General features: G+C 48.8%; 1 protein-coding gene and 1 long non-coding RNA gene across 4 annotated transcripts; one reads left to right on the top strand and one right to left on the bottom strand.

Annotated features, from left to right (window-relative positions):
* Positions 1-1,318: 1,318 nt before the first annotated feature.
* On the bottom strand, positions 1,319-7,509 carry LOC132353633 (uncharacterized). Of its 2 annotated transcripts, none has more exons than XR_009499057.1 (4): positions 7,370-7,509; positions 2,625-2,721; positions 1,966-2,263; positions 1,319-1,530 (listed from the first exon to the last, which is right to left on the bottom strand). It is a non-coding gene; the product is annotated as an uncharacterized LOC132353633 (long non-coding RNA). The 2 variants fall into 2 exon arrangements; XR_009499056.1 differs by having other exon boundaries at positions 1,981-2,263.
* On the top strand, positions 6,883-10,695 carry SELENOW (selenoprotein W). 2 transcript variants are annotated; one of them, XM_059904975.1, is made up of 6 exons: positions 6,883-7,018; positions 8,526-8,550; positions 8,656-8,709; positions 8,910-8,984; positions 9,090-9,188; positions 10,266-10,695. In XM_059904975.1, exons 1-5 carry the CDS (start codon positions 6,972-6,974, stop codon positions 9,168-9,170), a joined length of 282 nt encoding a protein of 93 aa, XP_059760958.1. In that variant the 5' UTR covers positions 6,883-6,971; the 3' UTR covers positions 9,171-9,188; positions 10,266-10,695. The 2 variants fall into 2 exon arrangements, with proteins under 2 accessions (XP_059760958.1, XP_059760957.1); XM_059904974.1 differs by having other exon boundaries at positions 6,884-7,018; positions 10,302-10,695.
* Positions 10,696-20,141: the final 9,446 nt, after the last annotated feature.

Raw genomic sequence — 20,141 nt, 5'->3', positions numbered from 1 at the left:
GGGTCCCCAGACCAGCCCCGTGTTCAGGGATTTGCTAGAAGGCCCGAGAGGAGTCCGTATAGAGTTGATTGACTGATTTCTTTTGGCCGCGCCATGCGGTTTGGGGGATCTCAGTTCCCCGACAGGGATTGAACCCGGGCCGCAGCAGAGAAAGCCGGGAATCCTAACTGCTAGGCCGCCAGGGAACTCCCCAGAGTTGATTCATTATAGTGACATAGTAGGACACGCAGCGGATCATAATGGGAGAGTCTGGAGAAATCCGCATGCAAGATTCTTATGTTCACTCCCTCCCATGAGGGCTCACCCTGAGCATGTTTCCCCAGCAATGAAAATGCAGCAATATGTATGCAACGTTTCTGTACAGAGAAGCCCATGAGAGGGACTTCCCTGGTGGCACAGTGGATAGGACTCTGCGCTCCAAATGCAGGGGGCCCAGGTTCCATCCCTGTTTGGGGAACTAGAACCCACATGCATGGCGCAACTAAGAGTTTGCATGCCACAACTAAGGAGCCCATGTGCCGCAACTAAGACTCTGTGCAACTAAATAAATATTAAAAAAAAAAAGTTATTGGTTTAAAAAAAAAAAGAAGTCCATTAGAGACTCAGGACCCAAGTGTTTTGGGGAGGCTATTCACGTAGGTACCCTCTACCCAGCATGTACCCATATTCCAGACTTCCAGAAGGCAAGCAGACATCAGCAGCATAAACCATATTGTTTTGTACAGTCTAGGCAGACTGAGCATCCTTATCTTTAGGAAAGTTTCATATCAGTGGAGGAAAATGTTTATCAGCCAGTTTCCCCAATGCTAGGCGAGGGCCAACCTTGCATGCAGTCTTTTCTAAGGCTAGCAGACCCAAGACTGCTATAGTAACTGCTTCTGGAACTCCAGCTCCCTCACCCCCTTGATGCCTGCAGGTTGAATCTTTATCTCTCCAAGAGGCCAAGTGGCAGTGATGGATTTGAACAAGATGAGAAGCCAGATAAGAAAAAAAAAAAAAAAGCATAAGTTCTAAAAGAAGAGCTAAAACCCTTCAACTTCTCTAAGAAAATAGAGGAAGAAATTTTAGTGACCTTAAGTTTGATATAGATACCTTATATATGACACCCAAAATCATGAAGTATAATTAAAGGAAAAAATACACTGGACTCATCAAAATGAAAGTCTTGCTCAAAAAAGACACTGTTGCAGAAATGAAAAGGCAAGCCACAGACTGGGAAAATATTTGCAAAACAGATATCTGACAAAAGACATATCTAGAATATATAAAGAACTCTTACAATTTAATAAGAAGAAGACAACTCAAAAAATGGGCAAAAGATTTGAGGAAATAGACACTTCATCAGAGAAGACATAGGACTGGCAAATAAGGGCATGAAAAGACTTCATTAATATTTAGGAAAATGCAAATTTAAATCACAATGAGATACTTCCCTAGGCCCATTGGAATGTTGAAATTAAAGAGACTGATTCTCCCAAGTGCTGGCGAGGATAAGGATGAGGATGGAGCAACTGGAACTCTGGCACCCTGCTGGTGGGAATATGAAATGTTACAACCACTGTGGACAACAGTTTGGCAGTTTCGTAAAAAGTTAACCATACACCCACCCTCTGATCCAGGGCTTCTACACCTAGGTATCTACAAGACAGAGGAAAGCAGGTGGCCGTGCAAAGACATATGTGCATGAAGGTACACAGCAGCTTTGTGAAAAGCTGAGGGAGCCCCCCAGGTAGGACCAAGCCCTGAAGTTCACGGGGCTCCCGGGACAGGTCTCCCGGCAGGCGCTGCTCTAACTGCGAAAACCTCAGGCCTCGGGGCTCGGGACAGCCAGCACGTGGTGGGCGGGCGAGGCTCAGCAAGGGGTGGACTTGCCAAGGCCACCCAGCCAGGTCTGGCTCTTGGGACCTGCAGGTCCCACTGTCCCACCCCTCATGTCCCCGATGGAGGGCTTCCTCCCACCCCTACCTGGGCTCACGGTACCTCGGTTCCTGTCGCCGCCCCTGGCCTCCTGCTCCTGTGTGTGCAGCACCTCGGGGCTGTTGGTGAAGATGCAGGTGGGGTGCAGCACGGCACCCTGCTTGGTCTCGGTGTGGAAGATCTGGAGAAGCTGAAGGTGGGCGCTGGTGACAGAGGCCTCAGACCTGCTCTTTCCGCTGCCAGGTCCCCTCCTCCAGGAAGCCCTCCCTGTCCTCCTCCTAGGCTGGTCAGATGCCCCCTTTGGATGCCTCCAAACTTAGCCCCATCCACTCTGGGTCTTCTCCATCTGGGGACAACATATATCAGGGTCTTGGTGAATGTTTGTTGAATGAATGAATGAAGGAGTGAATAGTACTAAACAGTTTGGACCTGTCTAGAGGGCACTGGGGGGCCCACAGAGAGGAGTGACAGGGTCAGGTCAGTGCTTCAGGACACGCTCCAGGCTCCCTCTCAGGCGGGGGCCTCTGCACGTGCTGGTCCCATGAATGGTGGAGTCGGGGTCCTCCACAGACAGGCCCGGCCTGCTGAGGGCTCAGTGGTCCTCCCTGGGGTGGGGGTGGGGCGCACAAGGAGAAGCCACAGCCTCAGGAAGGCCCTGGCCCCATGCAGAACGACAGTCAGATGGGGTGCCCCGCCGCTAGCCTTACCTGCATCCGGGTGTTGAAGACATTGAAAGCGTGATGGGATTCCGGGTCACTCTCCAGGGCCACCAGATTAGACACAGAGCCTCGGGCAGCGTCTTCCCTGGGGCAGGGATGAGGCAGAGGCTGGACCCCCTGGCTTCTCGGAAGTCCAGGCCTCCTTCACCCCTTGGAGCTTTCGGGGTCCCTGACAACTCCCCATCCCACCTGACCCACCCCACCTGCCCCCCCTTTTCTCCATCTTGCCAACAGGAAGGTGGTTCAGAGCACAGGCTCCACAGCCAGACAGCGGGGTCATATCCATGCTCTGTGCCTGGTGTGACCTCATCCAAGTACCTCAGTTTGCCCATCTGTAAAATGGGATAACACATTTCCTGCCATTTAGGCCCGAAGGAGGCTTTTGTCTCATTGTGTATTTAATAACAGAGCTGCCTTCCCTGATCTATTTACAAAACTCCCCAGCCAGCACTCCCTGCCATCCTTCCTGGCTTTATTTTTCTTCCCAGCACTCACTATGCTCTAAATAATAGGAATCCTTATTTATTTACGTTTTCCCGTGTCCGTCTCCCTGACCATAACATGAGCCCCAGGAGGCAGGGACCACGTCTGTTTACTGCGTGTGCCCGAGCCTGGGCGTGGGTCGCTGTGAGGCTGTGAGTGGGAGTCTCCGTGTGTTGTGTAATTGGGCTGCAGTGTCTCTGCCTGGGTGTGTCCCTGGGGTGGTGTGTGGTTGTGCAATGGTGTTCATGCCCAGATGCATCCAAGTGAGAGTCTGTCTGGGAGTCTGGCTGGGTTATTGGTAGGTTAATGTTGTGTGTGTGTGTGTGTGTGTGTGTGTGTCCGTGGGCATTATTGATCACGTCTCTGTGTGCAGCTGTGCGGTCGTGTATCAATGTCCGTGGCCAAATTCAGCAGTGTGCGCTCTGTATACAATTGTGTGTCCCAGTGAGCGGGATCTCTGGGTGAGCTGCTGTGTCTCTGTCCGGATACACGTGTGTTGTGTTATTGTGCGTCCAGCGTACAGTTGTGTGTTCTACCACGTGGCCGGGTAGAGGCGGCAGCCATCGTGCGTGAGTTGCGCATTTGGAGGTGTAGTTGTTGTGACCCTGGCTGGGTATGGGCTGGGCTCTTGTATAGGGAGAGCCTGGTGTGCTTTTGTGTCATTGTGTAGCAGAATAGAGGTTTGTGCTGTTGTGTTGTGTCTCCGGCTGGGCTGTGGTTTGTCTGGATGTGCAATTGTGTAGCCAGGTAAGGGGGAGAGCTGTGGTTACCATTTGTGTGTGTGTGTGTGTGTGTGAGAGAGAGAGAGAGAGTGAGCAAGGGATGGATTCCCAACCCCAGAAGCATGACTACTGCCTCCAGTCTCCTCCACTCCTGGGCAACAGAGACCTCTTTGTTCTCAGTGGCAGAAGGGGGTTGTCTCTCACTCTTCAGGCCCCTGGCAAGTTCTCAGCCCTAAGCCCAGTCAACAAAACAGCCTCTGAGCATCTGCCCTGTGCCCAGCCACTTGCTGGGTGTGCTGAGAAAACGTCAGACCTGGGACAACCAGAGTGGTTGGGGCGGTGTTGGGGGACCCCCGCGGGGACCCTGGCCAGCCTGCGGGGTTTGGGTGGCCTTCCTTGAGGACAGCATTGTTAGAAGATAATTTTGGGGAAAAAAGGGAAGATCATGACTCATACAGATCTAAAAGTGAACACATGTTAAAGATTTCACTTAACACTGTGAGGTGTTATAACTGGTTCAAAGGAAAATCAACGAACAGACGCATTTATAGATCAGGAATATTGAAATAAAAATGCAAATAGAGGCAAAACATTTGGGGGGTCTTATGGTCTGAATGTTTGCGTTCCCCCGAAGATGATGGTATTAGGAGGTGGGGCCTTTGGGAGGTGCTTAGGTCATGAGGGTGGAGCTCTCGTGAATGAGATTAGTACCCTTATAAAAGAGACCCCAGAGACATCCCCTGCCTCTTCCATCAGGTGAGGACACAGTGAGAAGGTGGCAGCTATGAACCAGGAAGAAGGCCCTCACTCAACCATGCTGGCACCTTGATCTTGGACTTTGAAGCTTCCAGAACTGGGAGCAATAAATTTCCATTGTTTATAAGCTATAAACTGTAGTATTTTGTTATAGCAGCCCAAACAGACTAAGGGAGAGAGGGTTGTCCCTCCACCAGACAGAATTCATTTGCATGCCTGTACAGAAGAATTATTTTGTACTGCCATCACTTATCTACAATTTATGGAGTTGTAAAACAAAACGCCATAGAATCATATAACTCTGAATGGCTTGTTACAGGCTGAATTATGTCCCACCAGAATTCATATGTGAAGTCCTAACCCCCAGTACCTCATAATGTGACCTTATTTGGAAACAAGGTTGTTGCAGATGTAATTACTTAAGATGAGGTCATACTGGCATAGGGTGGGCCCTAATCTAAAATGACTGGGTCCTGGGAATTCCCTGGTGGTAAGACTCCGCACTTCCACTGCAGGGGGCATGGGTTCGATCCCTGGTCAGGGAACTAAGATTCCACATGCGACGTGGCATGGCCAATAAATAAAATAAAATAAAGATAAAATAAAATAAAATAAAGTAAATAGGGAAATTTGGACACAGACATGCACACAGGGAGAGTGCCACATGAAGTTGAAGGCAGATATTGGGTGATGTACTTAGAAGCCAAGGAACACCAAAGATTGCCAGCAAAACACCAGAAGCTAGGAGAGAAGCATGGAACAAATTCTTTCTCACAGACGTTAGAGGGAACTAACACTGCTGACACCTTGATCTCTGCCTTCTGGCCTCTAGAACCGTGAAATAAATTTCTGGGGTTTAAGCCACTCAGTTTGTGGTACTTTGTGATGACAGCCCTAGCAAACTAATACAGATGTAATATGGAGAAGGTATAATTTATCACGACACAAAATTTTCCCTACAATACGTTGGAGCTGATTTCTGGAGGATAAGCAGGGTCAGGCAGTAGGAGAGGGTAGAAACAGCATGTGCAAAGTCCCAGAGGCAGGTGAGTGGGTGAGGTCCCTGATTCCACGTGGCTAAGGCACTAAGAGAGGGGCAAGAAGGGAACAATGGGACCAGTCAGGGGCAGAGCATGCTAAGGCTTGGGGTTCTTTTGCATGTTTTCTTGGCCAAGCCAGGCGGCTTGCGAGATCTAAGTTCCTCCACCAGGGACTGAACCCCGGCCACAGTAGTGAAAGCCCGGAATCCTAACCACTAGGCCACCAGGGAACTCCAAAGGCTTGGGTTTTTGTTCTGAGGACCCTGGAAGCCTGAAAAAGACCTCTATTTATGGGACACTGACTAGCCCAGCCACATGTTATCTGCTCTACATCACAGGCTCATTATATCGTCCCAAGACCACTGAGATCAGAGGACACACAGCCAGCAAAAGAGGTGGGGTGGAACTTGAACCATGTCTGCCAAGTGCCCCGAGATGTCAGGGTCACAGCAGGTGAGGACCGGCGGATCAAAGACAGAAGCTGCGGTGGGAAGACCTCGGGAAGAGCTAAGGGCAGGGACTTTGTCTATTTTTTCACTGCTGTGTCTTCGGAACCTATGACTGCAGGTAGGTACCCAGTACGTATTTGTTAGATGGGTGAATATTCTCTGAAGGCGATTGTGCCCATCTTTCGGAGGAGGAAACTGAGGCTCAGAGAAATGCATCGCGCCCTAAGCCTTTAACTCAGCTGCCAGCTTCCAGCTTCCAGCACTTTCCATGAACACCTTGCCACAGAGAGGGCTGGAAGGCGCAAAATGGGGGGGGGGGGGATGCCAAGCTGATCGGGCGGCGCCCGGGTGCGGATGCCAGGCTTTAATAAGGCAGCGGGGGCCCTGGAGCGCTCGCTGGAAACCCCAGCTTCAGGGGCTGCCCTGAGTACCCCAAATCCTTTCGGACACGGCCCTCTCGGCCTCCCCGCCGCCCCCGCCCCCCAGGTCCTCGCTGCAAAACAACCGCCTGCGCTCGCACTTCCGTTTCCTCCCAGTAGCAGTTGGCCCTGAATCCCCGCCCCACGAGGCCATACCATTCCAGCCCGGAGGGGGAGATCCGGGAGGGGGGCGCGCAAAGGCTTCTCCCGGGACCCCCTCTGCCGGCATGCTCCCTGGCCTCACAGGGCGAGAGGAGGGAGATTTGCGTCGGGCCCTCAGGGTGGTGGTGGGCCGCAGGGCCCCCCTCGTCCCCGCTGTGGGGCCTTTCTCCCCTCATCCACCCCCCCGGCGTTGGTCCGCTCTGTGGAACGCCGAGTACCAGGCCTCTCTGCGCATGCTCCGCCTCGGGGCGCCTACCCTGCATTTTCTCGCCGCGGTGCGGATCGGGCGTTAGGACTGAAGCTGATGCTCCGGTCCGGAATCATGGGTGTTCCCGTCCGAGTCGTCTATTGGTGAGCACGAGGGCCGGAGGTCCCCTCTTCGAATCCCGCCCGGGCCCCGCCCTGTCCTGGCGGAGCCGGGCGCTGGGGGCGTTGGGGGCAGGACCCATGGGCATACTTCCACTGGGAAAAGGATTCCGTGGGGGAGGGAAGCAGAGGGCGTTGATTTCTCTGCCCTCCCCCCCACCCCGGTCCCCAGTTTGTAACATTCTAGACGTCTCAGGTCACAAAAGGTAGAACTGCGACACGTGTGTGTTGTTTTAACCCCCCCGATTCCGGGGCTCAGTGTGGGGAGCAGGTGGGGGTCAGTTTGTAATGGGAGAGGAGGTTCCGTCAGCGCTTAGGTTTCCCCTCCCCCAGTACCTGGAACAATCGTGGGGTGGGGCCGGCCAGAGTCGAGAAGGTTCGAGAAGGTTCCGGCGTGCGTGTGGCAAGGACTTGCATGCATACAGTGGATGCCTTTCGCTACTAATCCTAGCCTTTTTCTGGCCTCGCTTTTCCTGTCTGTAGAGGGAGTGATCTTAACGTTACCGCGGAGGGAATGCTGTGTGTTGGGTGTTAAACATTTGATCTGATTGGTCCGTTCAGAGTGAAAAAGTGCCAGGTCGGCAGGCAGTGTTCTGTCCTGTAGACCGCTTGATCGCCCTGGCACCTAGGGCTGTGCTGGCATGCACAGGCATGCTGGCCTGTAGGCGCTGAATAAATACATGTTAAGTGAATTTCCTCTCTCGGAAACCCCTTGAGTGGGGGTGTGTGTCTAGCTCCATTTTACAGGTGAGGAAACTGAAGCTGGGAGTGGGGCAGTGGCAGGTCAGTAGCTCGAGGTTCAGGCTGCAGATCACAGATTACCCGAATCTGGGTCCACTGGCTGTCATGTTTGTGAGATGTCCAGAGGGGGTTATGAAAGGCTCAGATCTGTCACAGCATTAGCGGTGTCCCTGCCCGCTCGGTCACGCAGGGGGTGGAGTGAAATTTTGAGGCCCGGGGGGCCTGTGCACCAGACTCCAGTTCCAAAATAGCCTCCCGTGGGGGGTTGGGGAGGCGTTTAGATTTCATCCTCGGGCCTGGCAGGGCCTTGGGGATCCAGGAATAATGGTTTCCCTTGGACGGGCGGGGGTGGGGCTGTTATTTCAGCAGTCGTCCTAACCCAGTTCTCTCCATTGCCTCCGCCTCTGCTCTGCCTCATGCTGTGGTCTCTCCTTGTCGCCCCTTGTTTCTGCACCCCTGCTCATCTCTTGTCTCCCTTGCTCTGTGTCGAATTTTCCTCGCGCGGGTGGCTCTCTCCTTCCTGTGTTCCCGCCTCCCCATCTGTGTGCTGCTTCCCAACACTCGGGTGTGTCTCTCGTCTCTCTTGAGGGTGTCTGTGCTTTGCTTGGTTTTGTCATCTGTGTCCCTCTTCATCTCTTCCTGCCCGCCCCCCCCCCCCCATTTCCCTCCATCTCTGCTCCTGCCTCTCCCTGGATCCCCACCGTCTCCCTCTCTCTCCTGGGACCCGCTCTCTTGGACACTGTCCCACCAGTGGCGCTTGAGGCTACAAGTCCAAGGTAAGCAGAATGGTCCCAAGAGGCACCCCTGGAAGATGGGGGAAGGGGGGCTAGCTGGCGTGGCTCCTGTGGACCCCTGTTGTGACTTCCCACCCCCTTTTGCAGTATCTTCAGCTTAAGAAGAAGTTAGAAGATGAGTTCCCTGGACACCTGGACATCGTGGGTCTTGGGGATGGGGAAGGAGTCAAACATGGGTCACGTCCGTCCCTCAGCCCTGGGTGTCCGTCCTTCAGCCTTGGATGGCAGCGGGGGTGGTTTGGGTCAGCCCCACCCTTCACCCCCGTTCTCCATTCCTTGGGAAGCTGTGGGTGTCCCCAAGAGGGCATCTCAGCCCTGCCAACACCTCTCCCTCTCCCCAGTGCGGCGAGGGGACGCCCCAGGTCACTGGTTTCTTTGAAGTGTTGGTAGCGGGGAAGTTGGTTCACTCCAAGAAGGTATGTCTGTCTGTCCATTCTGCCCCATTTTGGGCAGTGGGGTGTTGGGACTGGGGTTGGCATCTTGGTCCCAGCTCATCCCTCCCCTCTTCCTCCCTTCTCCAGGGAGGTGATGGCTATGTGGACACGGAGAGCAAGTTTCTGAAGCTGGTGGCCGCCATCAAAGCCGCTTTGGCTCAGGCCTGATGGGCCCTGAAGGCAGAGGTGAGGGGGACCCAGCTCCTAGACAACAGAATTGACGACTCCTAGTTCCTAATGTACTCCAAACCCAAGTACTAGTGTCCAACCCAATACCAGAACAAGTAGCAATTTCCATGTTGTTCTCTGGATCATAGAACTGCTTTTCCGCACTTTCTGAACCTGCTTTTCAATTTTCAAGCCTGTACATTCTAGATGAGCCCCAAACCCAACCTATCCTGGAACTGGGCCCTGGATACTAACCTAGTCCATAACCAAGCTCTGGCTCCTGGCTTTTGAGAGCCTAGAAGCACTTTCTGCCCCCCTCTAAGCTTGAGTGCCAGTTCCCACCCCACGGTGTGCTAGCACTGAGTGTCCTGTGCCAGGATACTGTGGACCCAGGTACCTGCCCCCAGCATGCTTTGCACCAGGAACCTGGTTCTCAAACGCTTTGAACTCAAGTTCCGTTTCTTATCGTCCTCACTAGGGCAGAGTGAGGTTGCTTTCAGTGGGAATTTGGACCCGCAAATTTGAATTAAAGCAGTACAAAAATATGAATGTCTTGCCTCCTGTGCAGGTCTGAAAAGAAATGAGTCTCCCCAAATTAAAAAAAGAAAATCAAGAATTTCATAATTCCAAAGCTGCATGAGCTGGCGATGTGTGGGCTCTTGCTGTAGGAGGGAGGGGGTGGAGGTGGGGTGCCACCTTTGTGGGGTTTGAACTCCTAAGGACAAACGGAGCGCATCCCTTGCATAAACACACCATTTGCCACCTCCAAACTGCCAGTAACTCAAAGGCATTTGCTTAAATCAGCACAAGGTTTGCTTGGATTCCAGAGGAGTCCACCAATGGATGATTTCATCTGAAATAAGCAAAAATGGGATTTATGTAAGGGAAAAGAGAGAGGGGAAGAATGATTCTTGTTCGCATGGTTTTTGAGTGCAGTTTCAGGAGTCTCGAGACCACCGTCAAGCTCAGCGATTCTCTTGAAGGACTCAGAACTCAGCAGAGCTGTTTTACTCATGGTTACAGTTTATTACAGCGAAAGCTTAGAGATTAAAGTCAGTGAAGTGACTCCCTTTAATCTGGCCTCTCTCCCTGTAGTCTGAAGCCCCCTCCCCACCCCTTCTCTCTGCACAGTCCAGTGACCTTGGCCCAGCCCCTCTCGGCAGACGCTTCATGACAGGAAGGACTGAAATGTCTCTTGGACGCCTGGTCCTTCCCTGATGTTCTCGCGGCTGCCGGTTGGGGTAGAGATGGACGCCCCTGGTCTTTGCCTGTGTGTGTGGGAGTGTGCGTGTGTCCCCGGGAGTCTAACTTGGCACGCTGGTCCTGCTTCTTCCTTCCTTTCCCCCCCTGTCCCTCATCTCCCTGCACCCCCCCATGTCTTCCTTCTACCCTCTGGTGTTTGGGGTGGTCCTGCTCCAGGCTTCCTTTTCAAGCGGAAGCCGAGAGCGGCATCAGGATGAGTGAGTCTCACATTTCAGCAGCTGAAATGTTCACATTTCAATAAATGTTGACGAGGTTAACAAACTGTGCCTGTGTCCGCGTGGCTCCATTTTACCCCGGCACCTCCTCCCCCTGCTCTCCAGTCCAGGAAACTAGTGATATGATAGGTACAGAGTTATAACTAACTTCAGGGTTGAACTTTTCAGTGGTCCCCAAAGCCAAGGTTAAGGTGGCCTCTGGACGCCACCTGGAGCTGCGTGTAACCATCACTGGTGTAAGTCCTCCAGTGTGAAGTGGGCCCCTGGTTGCTGTGTTCAGGAGAAAGCTGGCAATGATTGGAAGAAAGGTGCTGGGTGGCATCATAGATTGTGTTTGGGGCCCTGTATTTCACCCCCTCCTCGCGTGTCTGCCTTACCCCCTTTACCGTCCTCACGCTAGAGGTGACCTGTACCTCCTACCTCCTAACTTTGGGTTTGATCACATGACTTGCTTTGGCCAATGGAATGAGGCAGAAGTAACGGGGGTCAGGTCTGAGCCTGGGTCTCAAGATGCCTTGTTCTTCTGCCGGTGTTGAGGACGCTGGGAAGTGCCTGGAAGTCTCACGGGCCCACTTCCTAATATTTCATGTGACAAGACTGTAAGCATTACGGGTGACTGGCCACTTGTGTACAAACCACAGTTAATTCATTTTTTTTTTTTTTTTTTTTTTTTTTTTTTTTTTTTTTTTATTAATTTATTTATTTATTTATTTATGGCTGTGTTGGGTCTTCGTTTCTGTGCGAGGGCTTTCCCCAGTTGCGGCAAGCGGGGGCCACTCTTCATCGCGGCGCGCGGGCCTCCCACTATCGCGGCCTCTCCCGTTGCGGAGCACAGACTCCAGACGCGCAGGCTCAGCAGTTGTGGCTCACGGGCCCAGTTGCTCCGTGGCATGTGGGATCCTCCCAGACCAGGGCTCGAACCCGTGTCCCCCGCACTGGCAGGCAGATTCTCAACCACTGCGCCACCAGGGAAGCCCTAATTCATTTTTTAAGAACTCCGTCTTGACATTATCCCAGCTGATTACAGTTGGGATGGGGCCTGAAGATGTGCGTGAGTCCCTGAGGTTTTAAAAACTACCTTTAGGATCCATGTTGTAAAGGGTTAGGTCCTGGCGGGTATTAATAAAGGTATTTTGAAATTTCAAAATTTAAAATAGGTTCTTTCAGAAGTCCTTTCACTGAGGACCATTGTATCTTACATGCATCTGCGTATCCTGAAAACTTGATTCAAATCATTAAGACATATGAACAAAATTTAGTCTGTATGAAATCCACTAGAATGTTTATAAAAGGCGCCCCAAACAGGAGGATGCTCTTTTTGTTTTGACGGCTCTCACCTTCATTGTGGGCTGACAGATTGGGAGCTCTAACAGTCCTCCTACAAAAACTCTGGAAAATACTGTAGCGAATGAACCATGCCTGATTATGGCTCAATTCACCCTCTCTGAGCCAGGCCGCTGGGTGGCCTGGGTGAGGTGAGGAAATCCACTAGACGCTACAAAGAAGCACCTGGATGCAAAAGTACCATCTCGGAGGTTTCTAAGTTGGAGACATCTAAGGAACCACAGCTGGAAGACACCAGTCATTGGGCAAAAGATAAGAGGATAAATGTCTGAAAATTAGAAAAAATCACAGCCTCAGAAATACTTTTTTCTTTAAAAATAGCTTTACCAAGGTATTACATACCATGCAATTCACCCATTTAAAGTATACAATTCAATGTTTTTTACTATATTCACAGATATATGCAACCATCACCACAGTCAACTTCAGAACATTTCATCACCTCAGAGAGAAACCCCCGCATGCTTTAGCACCCCTCCAATGCCCAGCCCCGAGCAACCACTAATCCACTTTCTGTTTCTACAGATTTCCCTGTTCTGGAGATTTCGTATGAATGGAATCATACAATATGTGGTCTTATGTGTCTGGCTTCTTTCACTCGGCATAATGTTTTCAAGGTTCATCCATGTCATGATGATGTAGCTAGCTAGCATCAGAACTTCATTCCTTTTTATGGCTGAATAATATTCCACTGAATGGATAGACCACATTTTGTTTATCATTTCATCAGTTGATGGGCATTTAGGTTGTTTCTACTTTTTGGCTACTGTGAATAGTGCTTCTATGAATGTTCGTGTACAAGTTTTTGTTTGAACACCAGTTTGCAGTTCCTTTGGGCATACACCTAGGAGTGTGTAAAGCTGGGTCAACAGTAATGATTTTTTTAATAACTTTCCTGGCAGACGGTCATACGAAGACCGTTAGATTCCCTCAGAATTGAGGAACTCTTAATGCTTTTGATGGTCATGAAGTCCACACTTATCTCAAATACAATACAGTTCTAACCCGATGAACTCCCAAACCTTGAGCCACTCGTTCTGCGAGGACAGAAATTGTTTCTCCCCTAAGACAAATGCTATGACCCATGAGACTGTGCCTGTACTCCATGGGTCCATACCCAGTGACATCTGGGAAAACTCCCATGACAACCATCAATAATAGCGACAAGAAACAAAGACCCCACGCGTCTTCATTTCTAATGATTCTGACTGTTCTCTTAGTGAAACAATTCTTTGGAGGTTTAGATCTAAACCAGGTAGGTGGAGACAGAACACAGAGAGAGGCTAGTGAGCTACTAAGACTCGATGGCGCTTGACCTTAACCCCACTGGAGTCTGCATGGTGTTACCTCCAGCTCTCCATTTGGTTTAGCCAAGTCACATTATGCCACCACTTGATAATTTAAATGACGTAAGACTCCCAAGTCCTTTGTTTAAGCAAGAAATCTGGTGGGTCAGGCTAGGCTGGGTTATGCTTCAGTGGAAATACACAAAACCAAACCCAAATCTCAATGGATTAATGCAACACATGCAAAGCCCTCTCCAGGGCAACTGTCCTCCCTGCACCCATTCAGAGACCTAGAGCAGCAATGTCCAATAGAATTTTCTGCGCGGATGGAATTTTTCTGTATCTGCTCTAACACCATGGCCACTGGGCACATGCCACATGGTACTTTCGAGAGCTTGAAAGGTGGTGGATGTGACTGAGGAACTGAATTTTTATTTTACTTTATTTAAGCTTACATTCAAATTCATGGCAACTGTGGCTAGTGGCTATCTTATTGGATAGTGCAGATCTAGACAGACGGAGACTGTTCTCCCATTGCTGCACCTGGACCCACAGCATCCTTAGTCCCCGTGGCTGGAAAAGAGCACAAAGAAACACGTGCTAGCTCTTAAAGACATCAGCCAGGAAGTGACGCCCATCACCTCTAGTTGCAGCCCATTGGCCAGAATAGTCACAAAGCCCTGCCCACCTGTAGAGCCTGCCTGGGGACTGTAGTCAGGAAGAGGAAGAGAGCTGGAAAAAACGGTAAGCACTAGAACTATCTACCACAGTCCTTTTATTTTAATTTTACCTTATGCATGGAGGAGAAAGAGAAAATGCTATGATCCTATTTTGGCTTAACAATTTTGGCTAAGACAATTCACATCTTCAAGAAAAGGAGGGGACTTCCCTAGTGGCGCAGTGGTTAAGAATCCGCCTGCCAATGCAGGGGACACGGGTTCGAGCCCTGGTCTGGGAAGATCCCACACGCCACGGAGCAACTAAGCCCGGGCACCGCAACTACTGAGCCTGCTCTCTAGAGCCCTCGAGCCGCAACTACTGAGCCCGCGTGCCACAGCTACTGAAGCCCACGTGCCTAGAGCCTGTGCTCTGCAACAAGAGAAGCCACCGCACTGAGAAGCCCTCGCACTGCAACGAAGAGTAGACCCCACTCGCCGCAACTAGAGAAAGCCCGCGCGCAGCAACAAAGACCCAGCGCAACCAAAAATTAAATAAATAAATAAATAAGAAAAGAGACTTCAGCAAGAGCATCACCGGAAGCCTGAACCGGGAGAAACAGTGATTTCTTTCCCGACAGCGACACTATGTGACCAATTGGGAGAACTGCATCTTCCTCACACCACCTTGGATCACTAGGAATCAATATGGGACCATGGAATCACTTCCGCTCATTGAGATTTAGTGTAAAGAAAATCACCGTCTTGGGCTTGGTGACATGACACTTTTTTTTTTTTTTTTTGCCACACTGCAGGTCACGTGGGATCTTAGTTCCCCGACCAGGGATCAAAACCATGTCCCCTGTAGTGGGAGTGCGGAATCCTAACCACTGGACTGCCAGGGAAGTCCCTGACATGACACTTTTCAAAGAAGTCAGGAAGCGGGAAAAATACATTTTCTGTCTTTTCAAATCCTTTCTCTCTCTGGACCCCTACCTGTCCCAGCTTCACCACTTGCTGGCTGTGGGACCTCAGACAAGTGACCTCACATCTCTGGGTGAAGATTTGGTGGAGGGAGGAAGCAAGGGAAAAGGGAGTGGGGGATCCAGGCAACCCCAGGCTGGGATTGGGCATGACTAGGACCATGTGCAAAGTGATAGATTTTGCCCTCAGTGCCTCTGTTGCCTCCTTCTTCCCTTCTTGACTCAGAACTGCTTCTTATGGCTCCCTGCCTTTCCTCACTTCTCTCCATCCAGGGAAAAGACTGAGTCCTTCGGTCCTCTTAGCTTAACTCTTCGGCAGACTCCACTTTGCAGCACCTCTTTGACAGGCAGCTCCATCCCCCCCCCACCCTTTTTTTTTTAAACTTCAAGGATATTTATTGTTAAGAAGTCTTAAGGTTGGTAGTCAGCTCAACAATGTAATCAAGGTTTCAGAATTTTTCTATCTTTTCATGCTCTCCTTTCTTTAGCTTGTTCGGTTTTCATCCACTTGGTTTTTGCCTCATGGTGGCAAGATGACCATTGCGGCTCCAGGCATCACATCTGTGTTCAAAGCAGGAAGAAGGAGGAAGGCACTCTGCCAGCACACTTTCCTTTTGTGCCTGTCCTCCTGCCATTTAAAAAAATTGAAGTAAAATACACATAACATAAAATTTACCATTTGAAAGAAGCCAGACACAAAAGAACACATATTGTATGATTCCATTTATATGAAATATTCAGAGTAGGCAAATCTATAGAGACAGAGAGTGGATTCATGGTTACCAGGGGCTGGCTTCTTTCACTTGGCATAATGTTTTCAAGATTTGTCCATGTTGTAGCATGTGTCAGTGCTTCATTCCTTTTAACGGCGGAATAATATTCCGTGGTATGAATGTACCATATTTTGTTTATCCGTTCATCCTTTGATGGACACCTGGGATGATTCCGTCTTTTGGTTATGGTGACTAATACTGCTATGAACATTCATGTACAAGTTTTTGTTTGAACACCCGTTTTCCATTCTTTTGGGTTAATTTTTATTTTTACAGGACGACAAGGCCATCATTGCATCTAACAAAATTAGCAGTAATTCCTGAATATCATATAATCAATCCCTGGTCCATTTAAAAATTTCCCTGATTGTAAAATTGCCTTTTTACAGTTGGTTTGTTTGAATATGATTCCCAAATAAGATAGACACATTGTGTTTGTCCCATACGTTCCTTGAATATCGTTTTACTACAAACCTGTTTTCTGCTCCCCCCTTGTTTTTATTCTATTATTTAATAATGCCTGTCTTAGAAGGTTGTTACCCTCCCTTGGTTATGAAGCTCTCCATCAGCGCTTTACCTAAATAAGGTGGTGCCTAACCTTGGCTGCTCGCAGGAATCACCTGGGGAGAGATTTGAATGCTCTCCGTGCTCAGCCCGCACCCAGACTAATTCAGAGCCCCCAGGCGTGGGGTCAACGTCCCTATTTTTAGAATTTTTATTTTTTAATTGAAGTATAGTTGATTTACAATGATTCAGGTGTACAGCATAGTGATTCAGTATATATATATTCTTTTTCAGATTCTTTTCCCTTATAGGTTATTACAAGACATTGAATATAGTTCCCTGTGCTAACAGTAGGTCCTTGGTCCTTGTTCTTTATTTTATATATAGTAGTGTGTATCTGTTAATCCCAAATTCCCAATTTATCCCTCCCCTGTTCCCCCTTTGGTAACCATAAGTTTGATTTTTATGTCTGTGAGTCTATTTCAATTTTGTAAATAAGTTCATTTGTATCATTTTTTTAGAGTCCACATATAAGTGATATCATATACTATTTGTCTTTCTCTGACTTACTTCACTTAGTATGATAATCTCTAGGTCCATCCATGTTGCTGCAAATGACATTATTTCATTCTTTTTTATGGCTGAGTGATATTCCATTCTATATGTAAATATACATGTACCACACCTTCTTTATCCAGTCACCTGTTGATGGACATTTAGTTCGTTTCCACGTCTTGGCTGTTGTAAACAGTGCTGCTGTGGACACTGGGGTGCATGTATCTTTTCAAATTAGAGGTTTCATCTCCGGATATATGCCTAGGAATGGGATTGCTGGATCATATGGTAACTCTATTTTTAGTTTTTTAAGGCAGCATCTGTATTTTAAATTTTAAACAGCCTTTATATTTTTTAAGAGCAGTCTTAGGTTTGCAGCAAAATTGAGCTGAAAGTCCAGAGATTTCCCTTACACCCCTCCCCCCCACGCATGCACAGGCTCCCCGCACTACCAACATCCCCAGAGTGGTGTGTTTGTTGCAATGGATGGAGCTACATTGACACGTTATATCACCCAAAGTCCATAATTTACATTAGTGTCCACTCTTGGTGGTGTACATTCTGTGGGGTTTGACAGATATATAATGACGTGTATTCATTATAGTACGAGACAGAATAGCTTCCCTGCCCTAAAAACCCTCTGTGCTCCTCCTGTTCATCCCTCCCTCCCCTCTAACCCTTGGCATCCACTGATCTTTTTACTATCTCCATAGTTTTGCCATTTCCAGAATGTCATATAATTAAATCACACAACATGTAGCCTTTTCAGATTGGCTTCTTTCACTTAGTAATATGCGTTAAGTTTTCCTCCATATTTTTTCATGGCTTGGTAACTCATTTCTTTATAGTGCTGAATAGAAGTCCATTATCTGAATGTCCCACAGTTTATGTATTCATTCATCTATTGAAGGATATATTGGTTGCTTCCAAGTTTTGGCCAGGATGAATAAAACTGATATAAACATCTGTGAGCATCTCTATTTTTAAAGCCCCCCTCCCCCATTCCAGTGTGTATCCAGGGTTGAGAATCATAGGGCACATGGTTTGGCGTCCACTGATGATGACCGTTTACTTTCACCATCTTATATGGTAGCCACCAGCTACCTGTGGCTATTTAAATTAATTAATATGACATAAAATAAAAAATTCAGTCCTTCAACCACAGTGGTCACATCTCAGGTGCCCATTAGTCACTTGTGGCCAGTGGCTACTGGATTGGACAGTGCAGGTATAGAATATTTCCATCATTCCAGAAAGTTCTATTAGGCAACACTGGCCTAAACCCCTTATTTCACAGGAGATGCAAAAAGAGATTTCCCAATTCCATAATTTCTTCTTTATTTGTTGGCTGTAACTCTTCTGCAAGGAAGAAACCTCTGTTTAGCTATTTGTTTACTCTGAATTACAATTTTCACAGGAAAGGCAGGAGACATACACGATTCTGCTTACTTTAGCAATGTTTAAATCAGAGCCTCAACAGATTTCTCTTTTTTTTTCGAGGACCATTATGAACCTGTGGGTTTTTACGTATTTGATGTGTTTCAATCTGCTACTGATGTTCTTCTTCTTCTTTATTTTTTAAAAAATATTTATTTATCTATTTTGGGATGTGCCGGGTCTTTGTTTTGGCATGCAGGATCTTCAGTTGCGGCATGCGGACTTCTTAGTTGTGGCATGCATGCGGAATCTAGTTCCCTGACGAGGGACCGAACCCAGGCCCCCTGCATTGGGAGTGCGGCGTCTTACCCACTGGACCACCAGGGAAGTCCCTGACATTCTTCTTTTGAAGCTCAAATAATTCCACCTTTGGTTTCTTCAGGTTGGCCCCAAGTCTTTGGACAGAACCCCAGTCATCCCGGAGAGCTTCATATTTTTGGTGTGACAAGATGTTCTAGGCTTGCCTGGATTTTTCCTGCCTCTGACCTGGAACCAGCCTTTACGCCAAAACTCGGGTTACTTCCCAGAGGGAAATAATATTTTAGAGACAATAATCTGTACTCTTAGCAATCTAGATGAGAGAGAGAAAAATCTCCAGGCTCTCATGGGTCAAGACGCCCAACACTGCCCACCCGTCTATGAGTGGGAGAGACTCATTCTAATCGGTCAGTGCCTCTGCCTCTTGGTCTCCCTTCTCTGCTCCTGTTTCCTCAGTGTGCTTCTGTATTTATCCCTAACAGGGTCTGTTAGACAAGCAGGAGGAGCTTCTGTTATATCCTGGTAGCCGCCAGGGCTGTCCACCCCGTTATGTCTGTCCACCCCCTCTCCCCAACCTCTGTAAATAACCTGTCACATGACTCCCTTCCCTCTCTCCAATCTGATCTAATTCTCTCCCTGCTCTCTTGAGCTCTCTTATGCTCTCTCTTACGCTGGCCTGGCATAAGAGGATTGGAGAATTTGCTAAATGGGACCAGGACAGGGTCAGAGGACCGGCTGTGGTGAGACTCAGGGGCCAGGATGGCCACAGGAGGGCGGTAAAGGAATAGGGAGACGGAGAGACAGTGGGGAAGAGAGGAGTGAGTGATGGGGGGTGGGGGGAGGGGGGGACAGAGGGAGGGGGAAGGGACATGCTCCCTGGCTGTGATGGTTAGCAGTATTTGCATGGTCACTGGATACATATTTATTCTATTTTATTTTATTTATTTATTTTTAAGATTTAATTTATTTTTGGCTCCATTGGGTCTTCGTTGCTGCGCGCAGGCTTTCTCTAGTTGTGGTGAGCGGGGGCTTCGTTGCGGTGCCCGGGCTTCTCATTTCAGTGGCTTCTCTTGTGGAGCATGGTCTCTAGGTGCGCAGGCTCAGTAGTTGTGGCGCACGGGTTTAGTTGCTCCGAGTCATGTGGGGTCTTCCCGGACCAGGGCTTGAACCCATGTTCCCTGCATTGGCAGGCGGATTCTTAACCACTGCACCACCAGGGAAGTCCTGGATGCATATTTAAAAAATAAAATAAGATAAAATATAAATGAAGAGGGTGTGAGAAAGAGAGGGATGGAGGAACCGAGAGACAGAAGAAACATTGTCTGGAGTTTCAAGTGTTATGTGCTAGTCATTGTGCAAAGAACTAGTACTCCATCAACTCCTCATAAACCTCTTTTATGGACATACAAAAACTGTATATATTTAATGTACACAACTTATTGAGTTTGGAGATAAGTGTAATGAAGTTTTGATTAAAAATGCAAATGCAACCACGTATGTCTCTGAATATCAACAACATGTTCCATCCACTGCTCAGGTCATAGCAGATAAATCAGGGAGAGGAGATTCTGCAGCTTCATCTTTTCTTCCTGAGAGCATCTCCCCGGGACTTATGTTGGGAAGGGCATTCCAGAGATCCTGACAGCACCAACTGCTGAAATGTTAAGTCTCATGGCCACCAAGGAAGCATGAGAAGA

The sequence above is a fragment of the Balaenoptera ricei genome, chromosome 19 (genome assembly GCF_028023285.1).
Source record: "Balaenoptera ricei isolate mBalRic1 chromosome 19, mBalRic1.hap2, whole genome shotgun sequence".
NCBI lineage: Eukaryota > Metazoa > Chordata > Mammalia > Artiodactyla > Balaenopteridae > Balaenoptera > Balaenoptera ricei.
Note: the sequence above shows the minus strand (reverse complement) of the source record. Positions and strands in the feature narration are given on the sequence as shown.